The sequence below is a fragment of the Aspergillus welwitschiae genome (genome assembly GCF_003344945.1).
Source record: "Aspergillus welwitschiae strain CBS 139.54b unplaced genomic scaffold BDQ94scaffold_9, whole genome shotgun sequence".
NCBI classification, from domain to species: domain Eukaryota; kingdom Fungi; phylum Ascomycota; class Eurotiomycetes; order Eurotiales; family Aspergillaceae; genus Aspergillus; species Aspergillus welwitschiae.
In genome coordinates, this window is record NW_020798703.1 from 702,220 (window position 1) to 726,374 (window position 24,155).

Below are 24,155 nucleotides of genomic sequence, written 5' to 3' on the forward strand. Positions count from 1 at the left end.
AGACTACCGCAATCGCGATTCATGCAGGGATTGCACTTTGCATGCAGACATAGGTGACACGGGCTCACACAACCACCCAGATAGAGGATTAGTTGGAGGGGCAGCCACATCCCTCAGTACCAATTCATTGGCTGATGTCCCGAGATCTGCACCTAAAGAGGCCCAAACGGAGCCAAATCGCCACTATCCCATAAATTCCCCGACAAACTCTCCAGCGTCTCGAAATCAGGCATCCAGAACGGGCTATCTTCTTCCAGGTCGATCCAGGGCGCGATCTGCAATGCCATGCGCACGCCATGGTCCTGACTGCTAGTGGGTTCAGAAGCAGTCTGAGCGGCCGTGTTGGCAGCCGCTGTGTCATTCATATCTGGTGCCATGCCGCCAGTGGAGTTGTTGCTGTTGCTGCATGTGGTGGTGAGATTATGGTGATCCCTGAACATTCCTGCGCTGATACCACCACTGCTACTGTGTTGGGCTGTCATTAGTTCCGCCATACCCACCTTTTTGGATGCATCGCTTCCCTCTAGTTTCTCCATGGCGGCGTTGACGAGCAGCTCGAATGCGTCGCGGTATTTCTTGACCCATTCGGCGCGCTCACCCATCACAAATAGGACGGTCGAGCAGGCGCGGATGTCGTTGCTCATTTGGACGGACCAGACGTCGCTTGTGTGGGTCCATAGGGCGTAGAGCAGGGTGATCCCAGCCATGAAGATCGTCTGCACAGCCAGGAAGGAGTGGCCGTATTCAAGGGTTTGGTGTAGCTTCTTGTGGGTTTGGCAGGTGTTTCCGGCTGCGCGGAGACAGATGTGATAGTATGGGTCGGAGAGGGGGAGTGAGGGTAAGAATGGCTGGATGAGGAGTCGTAGGGCTCGGTGGTAGTGCAGCATTGGATAGTCCAGGTCGGATCCGGTGAAACGTCGCAGAGCTGATTCTTTCCATTCTTCGAGTTGGAGAAAGAGTCGGTCCATCTTCGAGCGTAAAGTGTGCAGTGGTCGATCGGCTCGGTAGATCTTATGCTGAATTTCGGAGTCGATGCGCCGCAGGCGCATGAGGAATATGGCAAAGGTCAGTGTGGTGATTCTAGTCGGAGCTGGAGGGGCGGCTAGCAAGGCAGGATCGCGGACATCGTCGTCGATGTCTGCAGGCAAAGGAAGGTCGATGTGTCTGTCTGCGATGCTAAATGGCCGGCCCAGGGACATTGACACGACACGCTCTAGGTAATAAACGGTCCAGAAAAGACGCCGCCGCATTTGCGCAGTGAAGGGATCCATGTTGATCTCGTTTGCTTTGCGATGCAGTCCAAGGTCTATAGCGGTACGCATAGCGAGGCCTACCATGTACCACATGCCCTGACCAGACGCAGAGCGAAGGTGATACACAATCAGCAAGGTCATAGCCTCAATATTCTCTATAGATCGCATTTCGCACATATTTGGTAGTTGTTGCAGAGCGGTCAGGTAGAATCGCTGGTGAGGTGATTAGATCAAACAAGTTGCGTACCACAGGAGCAACATACCTCAGGCGTGGTATATGAGTAGTTTTCACTTAACTGAATCGATGTAGCCCCGATGGCATATACAAGATACAGCTTGAATATGCCTACCCGTTCCTCCTTGGTCAGCTCCTCCCGCTTCTTCTGCGCCAGTCGCCAGCGCGCTTCATGCAGTCGCCACAACTCCGTGCGGTCGAGAAACGGATAGCGAACATGGATCCGTGTTAGATAGGCATGAAGAATCCTGGATCCCATTTCATCGTCAGGAGGCTCGCTGCTCTTAACCAACACCTCCTCCACTCGTGGTGGTGGTCGAGTTCGATCATTGACATGACCGGCCCTCTCGCCTGGAGGCTGGGGAGGCAGACCCGTGGATCCTTGTCCCGCTGCAGGTCCGGATCTACCTGACGACGCTGCTCGAGCTGAAGACAGAGCCTGGTTCCACACCGTGGCTTGGACCATTTCCCCAAGATTCGTAGCCAAGGAGAGGCCCGAACTGGAACCTACGTATGCAGGCGCCTCCGAGGAGTTGAGTGCAAGAAATCCCACTAATTCCCCGACGGCATTTTGATCCAGGCGAGGGTTTGAGTTAGTGGGAGTCTCCGGATGGGGAGGGGACAGCAATGCAGCAACTGGATGGGCGACATGGCTGCTGGCCCGGCTACTCATGGGTTTCGATTCTAACTGGGACTCAAGGTAGGCGATGCGATCCTGCAACGCACGGGTGTATCTACAATCGTCAGTACTCCAGAAGTAAGATGTTTCCAGTCAGGTGGGGAAGAGGGATCCCACTCGTTCTGGGTGCCGTTCTCTTGTCGTACGGTGGCTTTGTCACATATCGCTCCGGCCTTTTGGCAGTTGGAGCACACAGGGTAGTCATTGTCACACTAAGACTCGGCTGTTAGCATTAACTGATGCCCGGGGGTAGCAAGTTGGAGACGACTACAACACAGACTGGTCTCCATCGAGTAGTGGATCCGTCTACTGACTTTCTGCTTTCTAGTCTTACAGCGCGTACATGCCGTTCTGCCGCGCTTCCGGGGATTGTAGTCCCGCGAAGGAGAAGAGGTTCTGGTGGGAGTAGAAGTGCTCGCAATATCCATACTAATTATCTCATATTGACCCTGATCCAGAAGAAGAGGAAGAAGGAAAGTTGGATTTGTTCGACAATCGGAAAATGTAGAAGAGAAGATGAGTCAGGAATCAATGGAAGAGGAAGTTGGGAAGCTGCTCGTCGCCGCCAAGACATCTCGGCTCGACCCGCCAGTTAGCGCCTGGAGCCATGTTTTAGTACGAGAAAGATAGACACATCGCGTGGGTTTCAATATGGATTGCTCGTCTATATTTGTACTATCAAGTGTAATTTCCACTATACTAAAGAATATTATATCATATACCAATGGATGCGTATCACCGCAGTGGACTTCTTTGTGTATCGCTGAAACGCCATCTATGCCGGACTTAAATCATTCGTAGATTCATTGCATCTCATAACCTCCTTACGGCTCTGGTTCCGTTTTCTTTTCGGAGCGAGATGCACTCTCCATCTCACCACCGGCATGGGATTCAGCAACCTGCTCCGGTTCGGCTTCAATATTACCAGCTGCAATCTGCTTCTCGGCCTGTGCTTGGGCCTGTTCTTGCCGCCGCTTCTCTTCCTCTTGCCTCTTCTCTTCTTCTATCTCAAACTGATCCTTAGGCCTCTCCAGCCCCCGGTCACGGATAAAAACACAGGCAAGAAGACATGCCCCCATCAGCGGGACTTGGAAGATGAACACCGAGTGGGAAGCCTTAGCATATGCGTCAAGGATCTGCTCCCAGTCGGCATCGGGGATCCCGGCCCTCGACGGGAGCGAATAGGACGATTCAGCAATATCCCTGTATCCCACAGGGAGGTTGGATCGCAGCGTTGCCTGCAAGATCGCAGCCGAAACAGCCAAACCACATGCACCACCTAGGCAGCGGAAGAAGTTCCGGTCCGAGATGACAACAGCTCGCTGGGCCTTCGTACAATGCGCCTGAAAAGCGACCATGGTCGGTTGGAAGACGCCTCCAACGCCTATCCCAGCGATACCGACAATAACAGCAATAGCTCCTGGGCTGGTGTGACGGTCAAATAGAAGCATCAGACCGGCTCCACTGGATCAATTGTCAGAATAAAGATATCAAATAATGGGTTAGACTTCGGCCGGGTCACTTACAGCGTCCAGAAGAAAAAGCCAGCCCAGATCACCTCCCCGTAACGTTTGCGCCGGGAAATATACTGGCCAGATAAGACGGAAGCCACCGACTGACAGGCGACCATTGGGGCCGTTAGTGCAGCAGAAACAATCGGGGACCAATCCCGGGCGTTCTGGTAGTACAGGGGCAAGTAGTAGAGAGACGACTGGTACACAGCTCCAAAAAGGAAGCTCTGTAAAAACAGAGTGCAGATCACCCTGTTCTTGAAGAATACCACTGCTCAAGGGTTAGCTACCGGTTCTAAGTATCGAGGCTCAATTGGTGACATACTTGGAAGCATAGGCAATACCGCCACTTTCCATTCGATTATGAGAAATGCAATCAAAGCGCAGCCCGCGATGGTGATCATGCTAATCACCATCGCCGAATCCCAGTTAAAGTAAGAGCCGCCTCCCGATATAGGGATCAACAAGAAGATGATTCCAATGGACGAAGACAAGATACCATAAAAGTCAATCTTGCGGGCATTTTTCCGGAAGCTGTCCTTCCGCGCATTATTTGGAATAAGGAAATAGCCCACGACAATGGAGCATGCAGAGAGCGGAGAAATGAGCCAGAAGAAACCTCGCCATGTCGAGTCCATGACGAATGCCGCAGCGATGAACGGACCGATAACGTTGCCCATCCCTAGGGCCGCACCCAGGATTCCTTGGTATTTGCCCCGGTCTCTGAGGGTAACGATGTCAGACACAATGATCATCGTTAGGGAGGTAACACCGCCGCCAGCTACACCGGCCAATCCTCGAAAGACATAGAACATTGGAGCATTTTGAGATAGACCGCACAATAGATCGGCAATGCAAAGCAGTGCTAAGGCACACAAGTAGACTATCTTTCGGCCGAAGATATCAGACAGCCGACCATAAAGCACCGTGAACATGGTATTTGCAATAAGGGAGGATGTGCCTGCCCATGAAATGGTATCCTGAGCGCTGAGATCCCTGGCGATTGTGGGAAGAGTAACGCTGATACCATTTTGATCAACAAAGGTGATCAGCAGAGAAACTGCGAGCCCCGTAAATACAACCAACAATTGCCCGATAGGCAAGATATTAGTCTGGTCATGCAAGGCTTTTTCCGCAGCCTGTTGTCGATTCATTCTGTTCTGTTCTGTCTATGCCAATATAGGATTTATGAAGGCAGAAATTCCGATCATGGTATTATAGATAAGATAAGTGGGAAACTGTAAAATCGGGGGGACAAATTTGACCAAATTGGATGCCTGTCAGCAACCGAGTCTTATCGGCTGAGTGTGTACAGCTTCGGTTTCAGGCTAGATGCAAAACAAATATATATGCAATAACTGATGAGAACAGGGCAATCCCGCGCCAACCAACTGCTTTGCACAATATATGGGACGAGAAGTGCTGGATTATTAAGGTGTGGCCGCATGCGTCGTCCGAAGTCTTTAACCTGTTAAATTCATAGGGGTTCGGAGGCACCGCCGAGCAGAGACGACCGAGACCCAGCATTCCTGCCATATGGCCCACTCCACAGGGATAAGATCCCATGGTTCTCATTGGCTCTTTTACGAACCAAGCCATGCCAGCGGCTTCTTTCCGCGTCGGGTTTGCCAGTCAGTTGGCGACAGTCGTAGTAAAAGTGGATCTCCACTGTCGGAGGTTGGCTGCCGGCTAATCGGACATCCGAAAAAAATATGCTGGTCGGCCCAATTGCCGTACCCGTGATAACATCATAGATAACTCTTTCCTGCATCTTGTCCAAAGAGGCCGATCCCAACCGGTCTCGTCAGCCTGATTTTGAACATGACTCACAATGAAGGAGACGGCCAAGGCTCAATCCCGTAGATTTCTTTGCTAACCCCTGCAAGCTGCCGCCGATGTCTCAGATCCAGGCTCAGTCGATTCTGAGCACCGACGTAGACAACCCGTTTGCTGAATTTGTGGCTGGGCCAGCTAATTGGCTAATTGTTTAGATGGTGAAAATGAGGGCGGCAGGTAGTAGCTGGGGTTGCAATTTAGTCCATCCTGATAAAGAAAACAGCATATACTGTCAATGACGAACACCATGAGTTCGCAAACAATCGCCAATCGACAAGGAATGGTCTCTAAAGGGAGGGCAGTGACAAGTATCAACTTGCGAGGCATATTGGTCCGCACTATGGCGTCTGAACTCGCTCTACATCGTACATATGTCCTTGAGAGACAGCATTGCAGCGGCGATTTGCAGGGGTGTATGCCGGCCACCCAATCGGATTTGCAGCAACATACCGCTAGATTGCAGACGAGGCCGCGATTCGTCACGAGCCGTAAGGTTAACGTAGATCGGAGAGACGTATCTAACGCTCTCTTAATCGGGGCAAAGGGGAAAGGGAGCTTTTATCGCCCCAACTCTATACAGGGCTATGGATGCGCATGTGTAAGTGGAACTTCCATGGTTCTTGCTGTCCAAGGCTGTTGTACGCCACGTGTGCTTGCCACAGAGGTCCCTTCAAACGCTGGTCCGCCTCCAGCACGGCTACTACCATCACTGTTTTGAATTGATTGTATCGAAGGACCCGCGCTGGCTGAAGTTGCACCCTGACTAGGACCAGCGTGCTGGGGGGCATAATGCCCACCAGTGACGTTGCCGTGATTAGGAAAGAAGCTCTGGTTTGGTGCGCCACATGTGGCGCACGTAAACTCGATCTTGAAGTTTGTGAGAACCAATTGTGGACTGGTAAGCTGCCCATCATTTGGCCGCGGTAGAGTCGGATTTTTGGGGCGCCCAGTGTCCGAAGGAGGTGCTGGATCAGGAGCAGGAACCGAATAAGGAGACTGCTGGGCATTTGCAGGGTGATGGAGGCTATGGCCTAGGGGTGTCTGTTCTGGTGACAGGACTTCAGGAGGCGGCGCTTGGTGTGTAGGCTGCGCCTGGTGATGTACCTGAGGCGGCGGATGTACAGGTTGGCTGTGAAGTTGCGATGCCGAAATAGTCTGATCCCGGTGAACTTCATCCTGAGGTATGTTATCGATGATAGTGGTCTGGAGAGTATCCGTAATCCATCTTTGACCAGAGAGACTGCCGAACGTCGAGCTCTCCGCCTGATTCTCTAAAGGAGGCGGTTGGCTGTCCTGTCGGTCATCTCCACTAGAGTCATGAGTGTTGGTGCTCTCGCTTTGGTTTTGCGCTTCATGTTGCTGTAGGCGAATAAGAGCTCGTTGCGCTTGTCGCATTGAGATGTCATAGCCATGGTATCGCTTCACAGCGTCCACAACGTCTTGCGCCCTAATTTTGTTTTTCATGTCGAAGAGCTTAGGAATCTCAGTCAGGAGGAACCGCACATGCGATGCCTCCGATCGAGCTGGTGTTTTCGAGGTTGAAGTCGCATTGCGCCGACAACTGTGGCTGTCTTGAAGGCTGCTGATGTAAGTTGCATTCTTGTTCGCGCGGCACACAACACGAAAGTAGCAATTGTTCGATGATCGACAACCTATGACGACGCTTTTCTTGTTGCTTCTCGTCACTCGAAGCTCCCAGTGTTGTCTCACGGAGATACTTCGAACCAGTCCTTTAAATTCCTCCAACGAGCTAAAACGTTGGCCCACGTGGAGCCCCGAGTACATCTCCGCCATCACGATGCAGAACGGTGTCGCGAGCGGAACATATGCAGGTCGGTGTCGGCAATACTTCCCATCAGTGAAGCGTTCTGGCTCATGTAATTTTGAAGACAGCGACGTTTTCCTTGGGCGATAGATTCGGCATTGTTTGGCGCGTGAATGCAAGATTCCTAATTCCTACTGACGATCCCAACTCTTGACAACCATAGCCAATCAGGGAAACATAGATAGAGCCGATCTGAGCCGTGAGCCAATGGAAGTTGGAGCGACCAACAGCTTCAAAGAGGGGAAGCAGCTGTAGGGATGACTGTGACCCTCCAAGGGTCGATTGACCACCTGCTGCAGTGATTGCTTGACAAGTGAGATTGGAGAAGTGAGATGAGGAGAAGGAAGCGCAATAGTATCAGATCGGAAATAGGAGAGTGGACGCTGCCCGCATTAAATTGCGGGCGGGAGGAGCAGCTGAAGGTCGGCGTCCGCCTAGCGCGGATCCCCCGACCGCTCACATCGGCCCATCCGGCCCTTTTCCCTTTGAAGGCTTGCACCATCTTCACGCGGCCACCGAGAAGAGGAGGACGCGCGATCCAGTTCGACTCCTCCCCGACGCGGATTTGGATTTCCATTTGACAAATACTCTATTTTATTTTTACGACCATCATGACGTCTTACGGGTTACTGGATCAACCAGACGAAGGTTGGTTCTAGAAACACGCCCCCGGTCCCTGTCACCATGCTAATGCCCTTCCAGATGGTCTCCACAAGTCGCGCCTTTTGAACGTCGAAGAAAAGCCTTTCAAGCGGATTTCAAAACGCCTCCTCAACAACGATTCAACCGTAGTGTCCAACTCGACGCTCCCTCCCACCCCTCCACCAGATGGTGCAGACGATGATGCAACAGCAGCTGCAGAGGCGGAGAAACAGAGACGGCTCGAGGAATGGCGCCATTTCCGTGAAGATGTTGCTTTGGATTTTTCCGCATTTGAAGGCAGTATCGCGCGCATCCAGTTCCTCTTGACGAGTAACGAGAAGGAGCGCGAGCGCTATGCGACAGAGAAGCTTCGAATCCTTGATACAATGCAGTCGGTGCGTGACAATACCGCGGAGCTGCGGGTACAGCTCGAGGAGGCCCAGCGTCTACTAGCACTGCGCAAAAGCTACGATGAATTGGCAGAGAAGATTACCAGCAACCGACTCTTGAAGCCGCGCGAAGATCAACAGGCCAATCTACAAAAGCTACAGGCGGAAATAACGGAGCTGGAGAAAGAGAGTAAAGAATACGCACACACCTGGTCGGAACGGCGAGAACAGTTCGGTCGCATTGTTGAAGAAGGAATGCAACTTCGTCGGCTCATTCGTGACGAGAAGGAGGAGGTCGAGCGCAGAGAGGGCATGCAAGAGGAAGAAGATGGAGATGACGGGGATGTTCCCTCCAAGGGGAAATCCAGTGGAGCTAATACCCCTCGTCACGAGTCAGACAGTCTGACTCCTTCTCAACATGGCCATGATGATCTTGGACGATCACCAGCGGGCTTGCAAGTGGAAAAGACGGGTACTGCCGGTGCGGTGTCACCCTTGCGACAAATGACTGCGGTGGACGACGAAAATAAGACTACCCCCGATCAGGACACCTCAATGGAAGATGAAGGCGAGGTCCCCGAAGAGCTAGAAGAAGGGGAGGAAGTCCAGGATGACCGTGCAGACAAAATGGACACTACTTGATTATCGGAGAATTTTCTCTACCACACATTGAGCAAGGAGTTCGGTTGGTGGCGTTCGCATTAGGGTAACTATCACAATGCAACAATGGCTTTGCTTTTCTCAGGGGCAATTTATTGAATAATTTTTCGTGCTGTGGATTAAGTACATGTGCCAGTAGATGGAAAAATGAGCTATCTCAGGCGATCTCCCGCTCCGCTGTTCGGGCTTTGGCGATGGCTTCCTTCGCAGCATTAATATGCTCGACATTACTTTCGGAGCCTTTCTTTCCTTCCTCGACCTAACAATAAATTTAGAAGCTTAGTCCTCCTGACAACACAAGATAAATTGTATATAGTAGCCTGTGGGAAATTTGTCACTCACCAGCAAACTATTGAGCTTGGCTATGGCATCCTCGATCTTCTGCTTCAATGTCGGGAGAACCTTTTTGGTTTCTTCGAGAGCCAGACGCTATCAAAACAATTGTCAGCGACCTCCTTTATGCATATCCACTGTACTAGTTACTTACCTCCTGCCTCAGTGTATATTCTCTGTTTTCGTCATCGCCGCCCTCCTGGGACTCCAGCTTCTTGACTCTTTCCGTCTGCTGCTGCAGCTCACGGTGGTACGAGGCCTCTTCTTTGACCAGGCGCTCGACAGATGCCGTGGCGATCTCCAATTGAGAGCGAGGAGCCATGATGATCGACACTATTGAGCCGGAATTAGTGTCTATTGCACTTCTCCGGATAATAAGCCCTAGGACAATAGCATTTCTCCGTGCTGAACATAGAAATTATGAGAAAGCTGCCCGACTCTAGCTTAATGACTCGAGGCGGGAAGCTCTAGGAGCTCCGGCAGGTGCCAAACGAGACCGTTGCCAAAAAGGGCAAACAATCGTAGTAGTAGTTGGACATACCTGAACAGAACTTTCTGACTAGGTAGGGTTTGTTTTATCACAAATTTTTCCCGGGTCAAGTGTGGAGAATGTAGCTCAGGAGACTGACGGTACTCTGAACTTGCTGGGGGAGTTTACTGCGTAATGCTGCTCTTGCTCTTCTGCCCCTCCCCGATGATGCTATAGAGGAGCAGTTTGCAGTGTTTGTCCATGTGGGGAAGGCGGGACAACACGTGACAGACGAGGAGATAGTGAGGAAGGAAAGCAATCCGACCAGCGAGTAGATACGGCGTGCTACATTGTGATTCATGTAACTCTCCTTTGGAAATAAAAGCAGCAAGGGGTCTATCGACTGTCGCTCTCCAAAGTCTGCGGATATCCGCTCTGGTTTCAATACTAGCAACTTAGGGGTATTTCATTAACTATTCAGCGAACAAATGATCTAGCAAACATCTCCAACACATCGCTACTATCTGGCCAAGCGGAGGCATACTACCCATAGCAATAATGTAGCCCTCCTGCTCTTGATGGTTTGCTTGTGGCAGTAAGGAATGTTAAGCAATCGCTTTAATATACGAGACAATACAAAGAACACATAGTTCGGCGGCTAAGAACGGCTATCCAGCCCACACCATCCCTTTACCTTGATGCAGGGAATGTTCTAAGGGTTCAGAAGGGTATCATTTGCTAGATGAGCCACTTTATTCCTGGGGTTTGCCGTTCACATCCTTGGTCTTGGGCATTTCAGCAAACCATGATGGTGGCGCTATCCCGGTCTGTTCATGGATTGTGCTCAAGATAGGAGGGAGGCCCTGCATGATATTCCGAATTGGTGCCATTGAATCTGACGAACTGTTTCCATGGTCTGGTTTGATGTCAGAATGCGCGATAATTTCTCAGCAGATTGAAGAAGAGATGCCAGCCAGCAATACTTACCTCCGGTATTCCAGGTGGTGATCTTCGGCTGGAGGCCACTGATAGCACGACCATTTGCATCGGCCAACCTTTCATAAGTGCCAGACTCCAACATTCGGTACTGTAGGAACGCCTGAGGACCACCGAGAACATCAACAAGCGCACCATATGCCTTTGCCATCTCGAGGATTCCTTCGGCTTCTCGCTTTTGAGTATAGAAAGCTGCATCTGCGTCTTTGCTCTGACGGTAATCTAAGGAGAAGTCAGCATTAGACTATCGCTGAAGGTCATCAACAACTTACAGGTTGCATCTGCTTCCATTTTGCTCTTATACAATTCTGCATCCGCCGCCTTCTGTTCCGTATAAAAGGCAGCGTCGGCCTCTTCCTGGGAAGACTCACGCTCAACCTTGCTTTTTGTGACCTGCTCGGCTCTGAGACGCTCCAACTCCGTCTCTGCGCGCTTGCTTTGCACTTGTTTCTGCAACTCAGCGTCTCTCATTTCCGTCTGACGCTGAGCTGCGATCTTGTTGAGTTGGACGTCAGCATCCAGTTCTGTTTTGCGGTTCGTAAGCTCTGAGTCTGCCTTGGCCTTCTCCGCCTTGCGCTTTGTTTCTAGAACAGCAGTGTCGGCGTCAATCTTGGAGATCTCCTGCTTGGTTCTGCCCTTTTTCTCTGCCTCTCCAATTTCTCCTTTCATTCGTGCCTCGGCAACATCAATCTTGGCTTGGTTGAGGGCTCCCTCATGAGCCTTTCGGCTCAGGAAAGCAAAATATTCACTTCCAGGGGTATCTTGAAGCTCCTTTACGTTGGCATTATAACTATGCTTTATTATTAATGACGATACTTTCTCAACGGGCTTAAACTTACATTCTCAGGCCAAACTGCTGGAGTTCATTTTGAACGTTCTCGATCACTTCCTCAGATGTCAGTAAGTACAGTGACTCAGCCAGTCAGCAGGGCGCCACTCACCTTTCGTCTTAAAAATCTGTCTCTCCTTGAAAATCTCCTCCATGGACATGCTAGAAACGATCACTCGTGTTTCACCTTCGTTGATTCCTCGAACAATATCCTGTACATGGTTCTGCTTTGCTTTGCTGTTCAGATCCTTCTTCTGGGTAGGATCAGCCTCGTCTGTGCAGCCCGAAAGAAGCAGCGCATATTTTCTGAGTGCGCCTTGCTCGTTATCAGGGCCGATGGTAAACACTGCTGGCAGAGAAAACTGCAGCTTCTCGATTGTCATAGCCTGAAGGCTAAGCGAGAAATCATACGGTGCTACAGATGTCCTCGAACACTATTCAATAACATGTCAGCTATACTCTTGACACCTCTTGAGCGAATCATACCCGTTGAAGTGGCCACACAAATGCCTTCTTGCATACTTTGATGTCGTCAATCCCGGCTCCAGTGAGCACGAGATACTCGCTTGGTCGAGAAATCGCGTACCTATAGCAATGCGTTTATAAGAGACAGGCTTGGGTTTGCGGTGACTTTGAGGCTTACCACATGGCTGCGATTTGTGGAGGCTTGGTGATATTATAGATCAATAAAAGATTGCTCCGAATGGTACTGTCGATTTTTCTTGCTCGAATAAATTGATAAGATGTTGTAGTATGTTAATCCTTGAGATATGACAGAGAGCCGACTTATGGCACAAGTACGTCTTTATATACTCTCAGTCTCTATATTACACTATCAATACAACATCTTTTCAAAGCTTCCAGGAACCGATGACACCAGGGCGCAGTCATCCATCGCCCGTATGACTTTCATCATGAACTCTGTGTACGAGTTTACTAAGGGCAACTTCCACCCACAACGATAATCTTTATATCATCAGAGTGATGATCAGTCTCCGGTCATCATTATAGTATGAGGCATAAAGAGCTATACAGAGCCTTGGCAGCGAGGCGATGCACTTGCCGCAGCGCCCGATGGGGCGCATTACTGGCCAAGCCCGCCTCACTTTTCAGTTAGGTAAATGACAAGGCTGCGGAGATGTATTCCGGGGTGAGTCCCTGTTCTGCAGACGGATAATGCCACAATAACAAAGCTGCTCATCCTGAGTTATAGATCATTGCGAGCAAATGATGACGGGCCATTCCTCAGAAAGATAGCCGAGTACCGTGGATGTAAGATAGGGACTGAATATACAGGGGTCAATAACAGCCTCATCCAGATGTAGCAGTAATGGCATCCAGCACAGCCAATATTCTTTGAGCCCGATAACATGATTGTAGAAATCAATCTTCATCGTCTGTAATGAGAACGACATCTATCATCATCTCGGGCGGTGAGACACAAACACTCGGCAGAATCCGAGCTTCCGCCTGACCTGGTCCCAATGAACCAATGAGATCATGACGAGACAGCTGTCCGCCTTGAGCCTGACGCAGGCGCATTTACCACGTACAAAGGCTCAATGGCCTTACGTTCATCCCATCCTGATCGTCGGTGACCATCTCACATGCCTTTTTCAGATGCCTCTCACTTCTTCCTTATATCCGATACTCCTTCCATGCCACTTTTTTGGTTATTTTTTGGTGCCCATCCCGATAAACCACCATGCCGCCACCATCACTTCTGCAGCTCTGCACGGCGACTGCGATTAGGAACGTGAAACGTATGCAGAGCCCAATCCCACCTTGACAAGAGCCCATCGGTAAACTGATACTAAGTGCTCATGCAGAATTAAATGATATTGGCAACATTCCCTATGTACTCGCTCGTCCATTTCTACTGAAAGTGGAGAGTCCTGAGAAACTGGTGAGTCTGCAGCGGAAACCCCCCGTCCATCGTCAGTAACCCTTTGGCTAACAGTCAAACTCACCCCACATCACAGAGAACTCTGGAATTACAGTCCCCACATTTGATGCGAGATGACGAGGAACTCTGGCTGGAGTTCATCAAGAGAGATATCCCGCGATGGGACGAATACGATCTGCCTGAGAAACCCGATTGTTGGTATGACGTATATTGTGACCTCCGGGAACAAGTCCAACGGGCAGTGGAAGAGGATGCTGAAAAGCTGAAGATGGCTTTAGATGGCATCAGCTCGGAGCGCCAGGAAAAAAGTGCCAAATTCGTTACCGATCGTCGAATCATCGGTCTCCCCCGAGAGAGGCCGACCGCGAGGCAACGATATGCTTCGTACGATCGGAGACTGGGCGGCTCGCCGACGTCGTCATCTTCCATGACCCCCTGGGCTTTTGGTAGGCCAAGAGAAACAAAGAAAAAGAACAGCATATTTACAGCAACAAAGAGGAATAATGTTCTTACTGTGCCAACAAAGCACCTTAATAACAGAGCTTCCCAGGTCAGACAGGCTCCGCGCTCTCTGATCGAGGACCATATACGTCCTGCTGAGCCCCCTGTCGCTCGACGAAAGGAGGCTCCAGCTCTGAGAGCGCCCGGTCGGTCACGGCCCCAGATGAGTGCTCCCTCCACAAGCCAGAATAGTCTGGAAGTTGGTCCCAGCTTGCGGGAAAGAGAGGCTCGTTTACGAGCAATAACCCAATCGCATAGCCCTGCTGCAGCCAGTAGGCCTATGGCAGGGAGAAATGCGCAGACATCGCTGCCAACAAGAGGTCCATCCGGATCTCTATCAGGGGTAGCGGCCAAGAAACAGACATCCCATCCGCTCAGTAACAGTGCGACTGGCTCTCATCGGGGGTCTGCCGTAGAGGACATGCCAGCGTCTCCGCCACAACCACCCCGTCCGGCAGTTGTCCGCAAACGTCCTGCCCCGAACCTCTTTATTCAACCAAAGAAGAAGAAACTGAACTGATTGGACATAAGCTGATCCCAAGAAGTCAACCTACATTATTAGATACACAAACCCGCTCATAATATACAGGAATGGCGTTTAGTTCTGGCGTGAGTCTGGATCATCGTTTCAGTTGATGGCGTTTTGCAAATGATACCACAGAAGGCGTTCTTTCGATCTCATATACCTGGATATCGCAGGCTCAGGTCGGGAGCGACAATAGGCATTTTGCATCCCACCAGGGATCTCACAACCTATATCGGGAAACTGGTGCGAAGCAATCTGTTTGGCGAAGTCAATGAAGTGCAATCTTTGGTTCTCGAGCATATCATCCCTTTTCTCTATATCCATTGTGCTTATACTCTCCTCTTATTACATACACAGGCTGCACGGTCGGTCTTATTTTATATGAGAAACCAGTCACACATGACAATTCCCATTCCGCGACTGCACGAGGGATTCCATCTTCAGTGAAAATATGTAGAAAACTGTCATTACTGCATTGTTGGTTTGTAGCTCATTAAAACCCTCCGCCCCAGGATCAAAACCTACATGCATGCCCATAGCCTCGAAACAAAAACCAACGCTACATAGCGTTCGGAATACCGGCCTTGAAAGCAACATACAGAAATCTTCCTCTTTATTCCCCCTTCTGTCATACCACACACATTCACAAGCATCCACCACGCAGAGCAAGAACAAGGTGTAGCGTGGCACCACCTTCCAGATTATATTCCGATGCAGTCTTGTCGTCGGCCCTATATTCACGATAGTCCCTTTATCAGCATTAACCCAAAACATAGCGATTATACATCCCCAAGTGTAGGAATAGGGAAACGGGTGTATGCGTACATCTGCTTTCCACCGAAAATCAATCGCTGCTGAACAGGGGGAATACCCTCTTTCTCTTCAACACGCTCCTTTATCCGGGACACCTGCATATGTACTTGTTAGCGACTGCGCGGAAGAAAGTATCATAGGTCCGTGGGGTGGGTGGCTGGTCGTGTGCGAGCGGAATTGTTGCAGCCGGCTAGGTAGACCAGCTAACAATCACCACACGCGGATGGGGCGAGATTGCAAGACATATATATGTCTGTGAATGTGTAGATGTGTGTATGTACCTTGTAATCGGGCTCGATGTCCAACTCGATCTCCTTGCCAGTAAGGGTACGGACTCTGGAGGTTGACGCCGGTTAGCTTTGCTATCGCGACAGAGGGTATCTGCGTGCGTCATGGGCGGACAACAACTCACTTGATCAACATTTTGAGGAAAGATAGATAGCGACTGTAAGGTATTCGTAGAGTAAGTTGCTATAGGAGAGGAAATAATAAGGACGAGAATTCCAAGGAACAAGACGCTCTAATATAGTAGCGAAGAGAACGACGATGATGGAGGTGGTTGTTGACTGGGCTCAGCTGGTGACGGAAAGCTTCGGCGGGGTTTTTGGTGGGGCATCAAAATAACGGAGTAAGCCGCGACATAGTAATTAGGGAACTACATCGCCTCGGGTAAGATGGGAGCAGTTGTTTTGGTTATATGGTGATGATATAGTAAAATGACTCTGTTTGATTGTGAGGAATAATTGCGATTCGTTATCTTGTTGGGTTGAAGATGTTTTGCGCTGGCTGTCCTCTACGCGCTTTGGCTGCTAGTTTGGTTGTTGTGGTCTCAATGTACCCTTAATCGGAATGGGATATATATAGCACATGTCCTTGGCGATCTGTATCTCAATCAGTTACCCCTCCAACGAACACCATTTTCTACTGAATTGCTTTCACAGTACACTACGAACAGGTGCCACATCATGTAAGATGGAGAACAGTACCAAAGAAGTTAACCCTTTTGACATTCTCCTCTCAGAATGTCAAGATGACCCAGTATAACTCCCAAGGCCCCAACCGCTCCCAAAAAAACACTCCTGACGAATACCAATCACAGAAACAAATCCAAGCTCGATATGAAGCTCACCGGTCCAGCCGAAATGAACAATATAAAGAGAGGCTCCTCAGTCGCGACTTCACAGGTTGGCAGATTGACGATATCCTGAGAAAGCTACAGGCAGGAGCCAACGGCGAAACACTGCCCTTTGTCGATTCTAGGCATAACCTTACACTATACGCTCGACCCCCGCAACATATCCGGGACCTGATCGCTGAAGTCCAGCAGGCCATTCGAGAAATTGCCCCAAGTTAGTTATATCTTGCCTTTGCGGGGCACTTCCTCCATTCCGCGTGCTGTATTGCCTGGTTCAACTGACCGATTCCATTTCACCTGTTTTACTAGGCATATGGTTCACACCTCCAGAGCAATTGCATATGACTACGTTAGAGATCGCCAGCTGCCGACCTGAGCCGGAGGTTGAAGGATTGGTTTCTCATCTCCAGGGTAGTGGCGTCGTGCCGAAACTGGTGGATTTTCTATTTCATCATCGGACACGGTTGGTTAAACCTATGATCAGCTACGATGCGACTGCCATGGCGCTGAGCTTTGTTCCTGCTGCTGGAGAAGAGACTACAACTGCCCACAATGTGGACGGTGATGGATACACTTATCACCATCTGCGACGTGATGTTTCGAGTATCGTCACAGCGACGGGGTTACAGATGAGGCCGAGGTATATTGCCCTCTCGGCACATATTACGATTGCACGGTTCATCACTCGGGACGGCTTTTTGATAGACAACCCCAATAAAGTGGAAGACGAAGCGGTGGACCATGCGCGGGTGGCCGCACTGGTAGAAAGGGTGGGGAAGATCAATGAGATGCTCCGGACGAAATACTGGTTTCAAGAAGACGGAGCCATCTCTGGGAAAGGGGAATGGCTTGTCGGGCAGGAAAAGGGGTTGGAATTTTGTAAAGGGACGTCTTTCTACGGTAGAGGAGAAGCCGTTGTTGTTGGCAAAGGCTTCTAGTAAAGGGTCTCCTAGTAGCATTGATTCAGCATGAATAATCTAGACGGTGGGCGAATGAATACGATTCGATAGATAACTATGGGGATGATAGGGGTCTTTGCCTGAGGCAGCCACTGACCACAGGCGGTCTTGGCGGGTGGCACACAAACGCGGTTAGGCCGCACCCTAAGCGAACGAAATCCCACAACACACGGCCAGCCCAACTCGATCCTCCCGACAAGAGACTATCAACGACCACCAAGTTCGCGATCCGGCCAAGTCAGTCAAAATGGTAAGAATATTGTTCTGATCGTCTATCAGTCTCGTTTCCGTGTTCCTGGGCGTCGGAGAAGTGTTTTCGGTCAATCGACATTTTGCGAGATGGGACGACATACGGCACTCTTTTCCTACGGCGAACCGAGTTGAAAGCCGCCACGATACGAAGCGCAACGATCGAAGCTGCAAACGAAAATCCTGAACCGTCAATATCAATACAAAAATGGTCAAAGATGATGGAATTCTCGACCGGGGTTTGCCCCGCGATCAATTGTGGGATTGAAGTGAAAGATGTTGAGTGCGACCGAAACCATCAAAATCGAATTGCTCTGAGCCACGACACCCTTGCTATATCATCATCTGCTTTTCCTCACTTTCTCGGAACAATACCATTCCCACCGTGAACCACCATCTCCGACGACGAGGAACTCAGGAACAGGCTGCGGACGTTGTGTGATAACCATCCTACCGCAGCAGGCGCTGATCAAACTCTTCTCGCATTCAGGTCAACGTTCCGAAAACCCGCCGGACGTACTGCAAGTCCAAGGAGTGCCACAAGCACACCCAGCACAAGGTCACCCAGTACAAGGCTGGAAAGGTGAACACTGCCCAAGCAACCGAGCCCACCGCGCGACCTATGCTGATGCAATCATGATCTCTACAGGCCTCCCTGTTCGCCCAGGGTAAGCGTCGTTACGACCGGAAGCAGAGCGGTTATGGTGGTCAGACCAAGCCCGTCTTCCACAAGAAGGCCAAGACCACCAAGAAGATCGTCCTTCGTCTTGAGTGCACTGCTTGCAAGACCAAGAAGCAGCTTTCTCTGAAGCGCTGCAAGCACTTCGAGCTTGGGTACGTTCATACGCTCGGCATACGATCTATGGGTGATGCTAACCATCTCTCTTCCTCAACAGTGGTGACAAGAAGACCAAGGGTGCTGCTCTTGTCTTCTAAATTTGCGGTTTTCTTGTTCGGCTCTGGGTTTCATGCATTGCACAGACCGCAATGCTGCGGCGGCGGCTATGACATCGGCAATGGAAGATGGAATAGGATCTCATATTCAAGAAAAAAAATGAAAGAATATATGACTCCTAGTTGATGAGTCTCTTGACGAACTATCGTGTGCTGCATCGTTGTAGGGAGCGTAAGCAACGAGAACTTGGTTTCAACGTGACGTAGAATACTCGCACCATGTGCCAACCGAACCGGGTGCGCCTTATCTTGAGATCATTAAGGGTCCTGTCTAACCAACAGCGTTACCATGTACTACGCTTCATTTCTCCTGCCCCTCCCCAAGTGTCTGGATAAGATGCGCTAAACTACTCCGGGAACTCATTACGTCTGGGTAGATGACCAAAACTGTAGAATGCACTAGCCGTATACTTCGAATCGCCTCGGCCGTTTTGAGGATTTCCAAACTTCGTATGGGAACTATGTTCACATGTAGGAGATCTACAGCGACAAATTCGATATCGCCCCCAAGCATTCATCTTATCGGGATATCTATATGGTTTCAATGCAAGGCAGAATTGCCGTGATTTCAGCATCAATGATGATATCTCTATGTATCTGATCTAGTCACTAATGCATACAGAAATATGCCTTCAAAAATTCTGTCTGACATGCGACACATTGGATGTCCTCGATAAATTTTACCTCCGATCAATCTATGAAGTATCCTTGGGGCTTGTTTCTACGTTATGGCAATACAAAACATGTCCGCGAAATTTCGAGCCCAGACTCCTACTATAGACGAGTAAGGACAAAATTTCGCCAGTTATATTAGTGCTACTTCATAACTATGTGATGAGAGAGCCACTACGGCAAGGCGGTTCTGCAATTAGCGGGCGCGGCGGTCAGTGACCCGTTTTCTGCCGCCAAGGAAAAAACGAACAGTTTCACAACTGACTTTTCTGCGACTTGTACTTTCTAAAATCCGCTTAAATCCGAGGTTTTTTGAAAGAGGTTCGCTAGGTTCTGCCGCTCTAAGCGGTCTGAAGAGCGGTGAAATGTCGGCTCCTCAATGGTTTTCGGGGTGCGATGATGCGACTGTAAAGGGGAATCTCGTGGTCGTTCATTCGAAAGCTCGAACTACTGTATAGTTGGTCTTTGGTAAATCGATCTTAATCGGTGGAAAGCTTTTCTGCCAAATAAATAGTGAGGATAGTTTTCTATATGCACAATACATAGCTAATCCCTCTGCCAGCAGCAAACCACCTCTCTCTTTCTCCTATCTACCGAGTACTCCCTACTGTCAATCTCCAAATTTGACTAACACCCAGCCACTGCACTATACATTATTATAATCTTCGAATTCCATGGTCGGAGGATTGCTTGATTGCTATTCAGGGTAATCATTGGTTGCCACAAAGAACCATGCCAGCGAATTGGACCCTACTAGCTATATTTCTACACTATGATAGTGCTTCTTCTCCAAGCAGTCGGACAAGCCGACCAAATTGATGAAAAAGGTGTTCGCGTCGATCGGGGGTAGTGTAAGCCCGATGACACTGTGTAGCAAGGCATGCGCAAGCACAGAGGCCCCGCCACGGGGTGCAAAAATAAGATTAATCAATGTTGTGTTCCTTAGAACACTTTCAGAGATTAAACTGAAAAGAACAGATACTACACTTGATCTAAGCCAAAAGGCAAAGAGAGCTGGAGAAGAAAAGAAGAAAAAGTCTAAAGAGAGGGCGGGTGCGGCGAGCTTTTATACCTGGCCGGTTGGGGGGATGGCGCTAGCGGGACTAGTGTCATCTAAGCGAGAAATCGTTCTGTGTTGGGAGGGAAGCGAGACCTTCCGTTTTTGGGTTAGTGTGTTGATGCCCATTTGTCCAGGCCGCAAATGGGTTTGCGGAGTATACTTGCGAGTTGTCCATGAGTGTCCCCTTACTTACTCTAACCGTTGCATTGGATCTATGATGGTCAAGTCTCTAAAGAGTGGAAACTGGAGCACACTGTATGTCCCAACTCACCATACTGCGGGCGTCAAGCAGGCTATGTCTTCACTAGTAGCAATACTAGTACAACTTACTGCTACTAGAACTGTTCGAGATATATATTAGAGTGCACTTACTGGTACTAGTGCTAGAGATGTACGTAGGCTTCAAAAAGTGGCCCGATGACTGCATTAGAGTACTGGAGTATTAGTTATTGGCCTCGGAGATTAGGCGAAATTTAACCTAGTGTGATAATCTCTAAATCCTTGTACATGAGTGCTCTACTATCGTTGTGTTGTTTCCAGGTACACTTGGCTGCAGAGAAGGGGAGTAATCAGTCAATTGCGGGAAGTCACAAGACGACGGACTTTCTGGACATATCGGAATTTTGGAAAAGATCATCCACTGCCCCTCCCGTAATCACATTACTTTGCACTTTCTTTGGAACTCTTCTTCATCGCTCAAGACTTCTTTGTGTGATCTTTGAACCAATCATTGCTCTAAACGCGCTGAAACATTATGCCGTCTGGATCAAGCTTACCTTAAATCTTGTTCGGCCGATAGAAGAGGCGAGTCAATGATGCTATGAGGCCTGCCTTGTGAGGTTACCCCCACGCCTCCCTCGGACCTAGTCCATCTACTAAGTATCATCCCCAGACGCATACTTCCTGGAATGCGGGGAAAACCCAGTGCTTGAACACTTTGCCCCACATAATACGGTCTCCGTAACTCCATGATGTGGTCTGCTCTCCCAGGTTTTTTGTACCTCATGCGCACTTCGGTCGGTCATACTCCGAGTGGCTGCTATCGTGACGCACCCTCGGCTGAATGGTTATTGGCACTGCCAGTTTGACGTAGGACGGCGTTATGTTAAGACGGCGCTTTCCCTTGCAGAGAGGCTATCAATATGTGATCTCTAAACGTCCTTCTTTTACCTGTGCCCTGCGATTGTCAAGATGGCGGTCTGGTTCACGATCGGCGTTGCACTGTTTGCTGCAATCGGAACCTTTCTTTTCGTGAGTTACCATCTTTACCTAGATGATAGCTTATGCCTCGTGAGCCACTTCTGAGTGACTTAACCTAGGGATTCGACACGGGAATCGCTACGACAAGTAAGAATATCAAACCGGACACTCCACGGTTATGACTGACTTTGTTAGCAATCGCTCATCAAAGCTGGATAAACTACATGAACAAACCCTCCAATGGCCTCACCGGTGCTGTACGTCTGAGATTTGTCGCATTAAAGTGAAGATCAAGCTGAGATAATTTAGGTCGTCTCAGTTTACATTGCCGGCGAAGCAGTCGGCGCGCTCACTCAGACTGCTGTCGGAGATAAACTTGGACGCCTTCGATTTATGGAGCTACTGTGTGTAGTCGTCACAATTGGCACAGTCATTCAGACGGCTTCAGTCAATATTGGAATGTTCCTTGCTGGACGTGCGCTAGCTGGCTATGCAGTTGGGTGAGTATTCTTCACTGAATTGTGGGAAAATATTACTCTAATTAAAATATCCCTGCTCAGTGGTCTCGTTGCTACGGTTCCCATATATCTGAGCGAAATCTCAGACCCTCGCTATCGCGGCCTGATCGGTGGCATTTCAGGTTGCGGCATCTCCTTCGGAACGATGGCTTCCAACTGGATTGGATATGCTTGCAGCTACGCGCCGTATGGGCCAGTACAATGGAGACTGCCTCTGGGAATACAAATACCTTGGGGGGTCATCATGTTCTTTGGACTGATCACCTTTATGCCCGACTCACCGCGCCATCTGATCCGTAAAGGAAATGTTGAACAGGCGCGGGTCCAGTACAAGAGAATCCGTCGAGGTCTAGCCGCTGATGAACTCCAACAGGAGTTCGCTGCGATGGTGGCGCAGATTGAATATGAAAAGGAGCGAGAAATAACTTCTTATAAGGATATATTCAGGCTGTTCAGACGCCGTGCATTAGTGTGAGTTGCTCACATTTCTCTGATCAAAGTGTATCAACTCTGATGCGCTTATAGATCGATTGCTGTACAGACCATGACCAGTCTTACCGGTGTGAATGTGATTCAAGTGAGTGATGCTTACATTGACTACAAAAGAAAACATGAATACTGACCAAATCTAGTACTATCAAAGTCAGTATCGCTTCTTAATCCCCCTTTGGCCCCTCATTCTTATGTCTTCATTCATACTCACAACGAATAGCAACTCTATACAAATCTCTCGGAATAGACTCGCATACTATTCTTGCACTAGCTGCCGTATACGGCACAGTGGCATTCATCTTCAACTGCCTTACGACCAAATACTTAACCGACCAATGGGGTCGTCGAAAGTACGTCACCTAAGAAAACTAGCCATATATCTTATCTAATAAAGTATAGAATGCTCCTATCCGGCTTGGGCGGAATCATCATCGTTGAGATCTACGCAGCCGTCATGCAACGCGAGTTCCAAAACACCGACAACCGAGTCGGAAAAGGTTTTGCCATTCTGGGGATCTATCTCTTCGTAGTAGCATACTGTACGTCACCAATCAACCAACCACTTCCCTAACTAAGAATATGAATGGAACTAACATATAATACCTCGGAAACCAGACGGCATGCTCAACAGCACAACCTGGCTCTACGGCGCCGAAGTCCTTCCCATAGCCCTCCGAAGCAAAGTAATGGGTCTAGCAGCAGCATCACACTTTATCGTCAACGTAGCCAGTTAGTTGATACCCGTCCCATACATCCAACTTCTTCCAACCCTCATCACCCACACACCATTAACACCAAAGTATCAATACTGACTGATTATCAATTGGCAGTCACCGAAGCCGGCCCCAGTGCATTTGCCAACATCGGCGAAAACTACTATTATGTTTTTGTAGCATGCACTGTCTTCTTTTTCACTGTGGCTTATTTTTACTTTCCGTAAGTGGGATATTTTCCTCCATTTTAAAGACTGGCTCGACTGTTTGCCGCTTGTTTATTTGACGATAAACTAATCTGACATCCTCCGGTTACTAGTGAAACGAAGCAGCGCACACTTGAAGAAATCGCTGCATCCTTTGGAGATAAGGTCATCACGTCTGATAAGCAAGGTGATGGTGAGGATGAGGATCCAGATGCAAAGTGCGATTCTCAACGTGTTGAGGTGGTGTATGATGAGAGGGCGTGATTGATTTCCCATATAGTTAATAGGAGGGTGGGAACTGGCTTGGCTGTTAGATATGCAGGAAATACTACTACTGGGACCAGGTGGGGTATACAACGTTATTGTTACTGCTCTTCGTATGATGGTGCAGCTATGGTAAGTTGAAGAAGTTTATCATCTATCATATTATGAAATTGTATCAGGTTAGATCATTCAGAGCTCGTTATACATTTTGCGTCGGTTATCATTAGGGAAATCTGAAAGCAGCTCTGCCTATACCCCTCTAATATCAGGGCCGAAAGGCTGTATGCCGGAGATTCGTGTCATAAACCGTCCAGAGACATGGCGTGTGCA

The 24,155-nt window shown here is 49.4% G+C and overlaps 10 protein-coding genes across 10 annotated transcripts; 5 read left to right on the forward strand and 5 right to left on the reverse strand.

Annotated features, from left to right (window-relative positions):
* Positions 1-152: 152 nt before the first annotated feature.
* Positions 153-4,433, reverse strand: BDQ94DRAFT_158333 (MFS transporter; the record flags this gene model as incomplete). Its single annotated transcript, XM_026768934.1, has 6 exons — positions 153-1,466; positions 1,517-2,222; positions 2,314-2,379; positions 2,996-3,631; positions 3,694-3,949; positions 4,004-4,433. The coding sequence occupies 6 exons, from the start codon at positions 4,431-4,433 to the stop codon at positions 153-155; spliced, it is 3,408 nt and encodes a 1,135-aa protein (XP_026628610.1).
* Positions 4,434-4,993: 560 nt separating this feature from the next.
* BDQ94DRAFT_129458 (uncharacterized protein) lies at positions 4,994-5,549 on the reverse strand. The gene has a single exon (XM_026763936.1). The coding sequence runs from the start codon at positions 5,447-5,449 to the stop codon at positions 5,156-5,158; it is 294 nt and encodes a 97-aa protein (XP_026628611.1). The 5' UTR covers positions 5,450-5,549; the 3' UTR covers positions 4,994-5,155.
* A 2,289-nt stretch (positions 5,550-7,838) lies between these two features.
* Positions 7,839-9,161, forward strand: BDQ94DRAFT_129465 (uncharacterized protein). The gene is made up of 2 exons (XM_026763937.1): positions 7,839-7,987; positions 8,042-9,161. Exons 1-2 carry the CDS (start codon positions 7,951-7,953, stop codon positions 9,010-9,012), a joined length of 1,008 nt encoding a protein of 335 aa, XP_026628612.1. The 5' UTR covers positions 7,839-7,950; the 3' UTR covers positions 9,013-9,161.
* BDQ94DRAFT_129469 (putative tubulin-specific chaperone Rbl2) lies at positions 9,100-9,794 on the reverse strand. The gene is made up of 3 exons (XM_026763938.1): positions 9,518-9,794; positions 9,373-9,459; positions 9,100-9,289 (listed from the first exon to the last, which is right to left on the reverse strand). The coding sequence occupies exons 1-3, from the start codon at positions 9,683-9,685 to the stop codon at positions 9,188-9,190; spliced, it is 357 nt and encodes a 118-aa protein (XP_026628613.1). The 5' UTR covers positions 9,686-9,794; the 3' UTR covers positions 9,100-9,187.
* A 790-nt stretch (positions 9,795-10,584) lies between these two features.
* Positions 10,585-12,305, reverse strand: BDQ94DRAFT_168601 (flotillin domain protein; the record flags this gene model as incomplete). Its single annotated transcript, XM_026771108.1, has 7 exons — positions 10,585-10,748; positions 10,820-11,050; positions 11,101-11,618; positions 11,668-11,713; positions 11,770-12,091; positions 12,144-12,243; positions 12,301-12,305. 7 exons carry the CDS (start codon positions 12,303-12,305, stop codon positions 10,585-10,587), a joined length of 1,386 nt encoding a protein of 461 aa, XP_026628614.1.
* A 902-nt stretch (positions 12,306-13,207) lies between these two features.
* Positions 13,208-15,050, forward strand: BDQ94DRAFT_139828 (RNA polymerase II transcription factor SIII subunit A-domain-containing protein). Its single transcript, XM_026765509.1, has 3 exons — positions 13,208-13,420; positions 13,487-13,563; positions 13,640-15,050. Exons 1-3 carry the CDS (start codon positions 13,363-13,365, stop codon positions 14,582-14,584), a joined length of 1,080 nt encoding a protein of 359 aa, XP_026628615.1. The 5' UTR covers positions 13,208-13,362; the 3' UTR covers positions 14,585-15,050.
* On the reverse strand, positions 15,051-16,060 carry BDQ94DRAFT_139830 (NEDD8 family protein RUB1). Its single transcript, XM_026765510.1, has 4 exons — positions 15,816-16,060; positions 15,685-15,739; positions 15,416-15,498; positions 15,051-15,321 (listed from the first exon to the last, which is right to left on the reverse strand). The coding sequence occupies exons 1-4, from the start codon at positions 15,824-15,826 to the stop codon at positions 15,234-15,236; spliced, it is 237 nt and encodes a 78-aa protein (XP_026628616.1). The 5' UTR covers positions 15,827-16,060; the 3' UTR covers positions 15,051-15,233.
* A 228-nt stretch (positions 16,061-16,288) lies between these two features.
* On the forward strand, positions 16,289-17,699 carry BDQ94DRAFT_139832 (uncharacterized protein). The gene is made up of 3 exons (XM_026765511.1): positions 16,289-16,441; positions 16,503-16,752; positions 16,848-17,699. Exons 1-3 carry the CDS (start codon positions 16,376-16,378, stop codon positions 17,474-17,476), a joined length of 945 nt encoding a protein of 314 aa, XP_026628617.1. The 5' UTR covers positions 16,289-16,375; the 3' UTR covers positions 17,477-17,699.
* BDQ94DRAFT_139836 (60S ribosomal protein eL42) lies at positions 17,700-18,898 on the forward strand. The gene is made up of 4 exons (XM_026765512.1): positions 17,700-17,747; positions 18,237-18,329; positions 18,396-18,580; positions 18,643-18,898. Exons 1-4 carry the CDS (start codon positions 17,745-17,747, stop codon positions 18,680-18,682), a joined length of 321 nt encoding a protein of 106 aa, XP_026628618.1. The 5' UTR covers positions 17,700-17,744; the 3' UTR covers positions 18,683-18,898.
* Positions 18,899-21,088: 2,190 nt separating this feature from the next.
* hxt8 (putative MFS monosaccharide transporter (Hxt8)) lies at positions 21,089-24,105 on the forward strand. The gene is made up of 13 exons (XM_026765513.1): positions 21,089-21,266; positions 21,325-21,683; positions 21,752-21,779; positions 21,828-21,889; positions 21,942-22,132; positions 22,193-22,621; positions 22,676-22,727; positions 22,783-22,792; positions 22,863-22,992; positions 23,042-23,181; positions 23,258-23,371; positions 23,473-23,578; positions 23,675-24,105. The coding sequence occupies exons 2-13, from the start codon at positions 21,624-21,626 to the stop codon at positions 23,823-23,825; spliced, it is 1,473 nt and encodes a 490-aa protein (XP_026628619.1). The 5' UTR covers positions 21,089-21,266; positions 21,325-21,623; the 3' UTR covers positions 23,826-24,105.
* Positions 24,106-24,155: the final 50 nt, after the last annotated feature.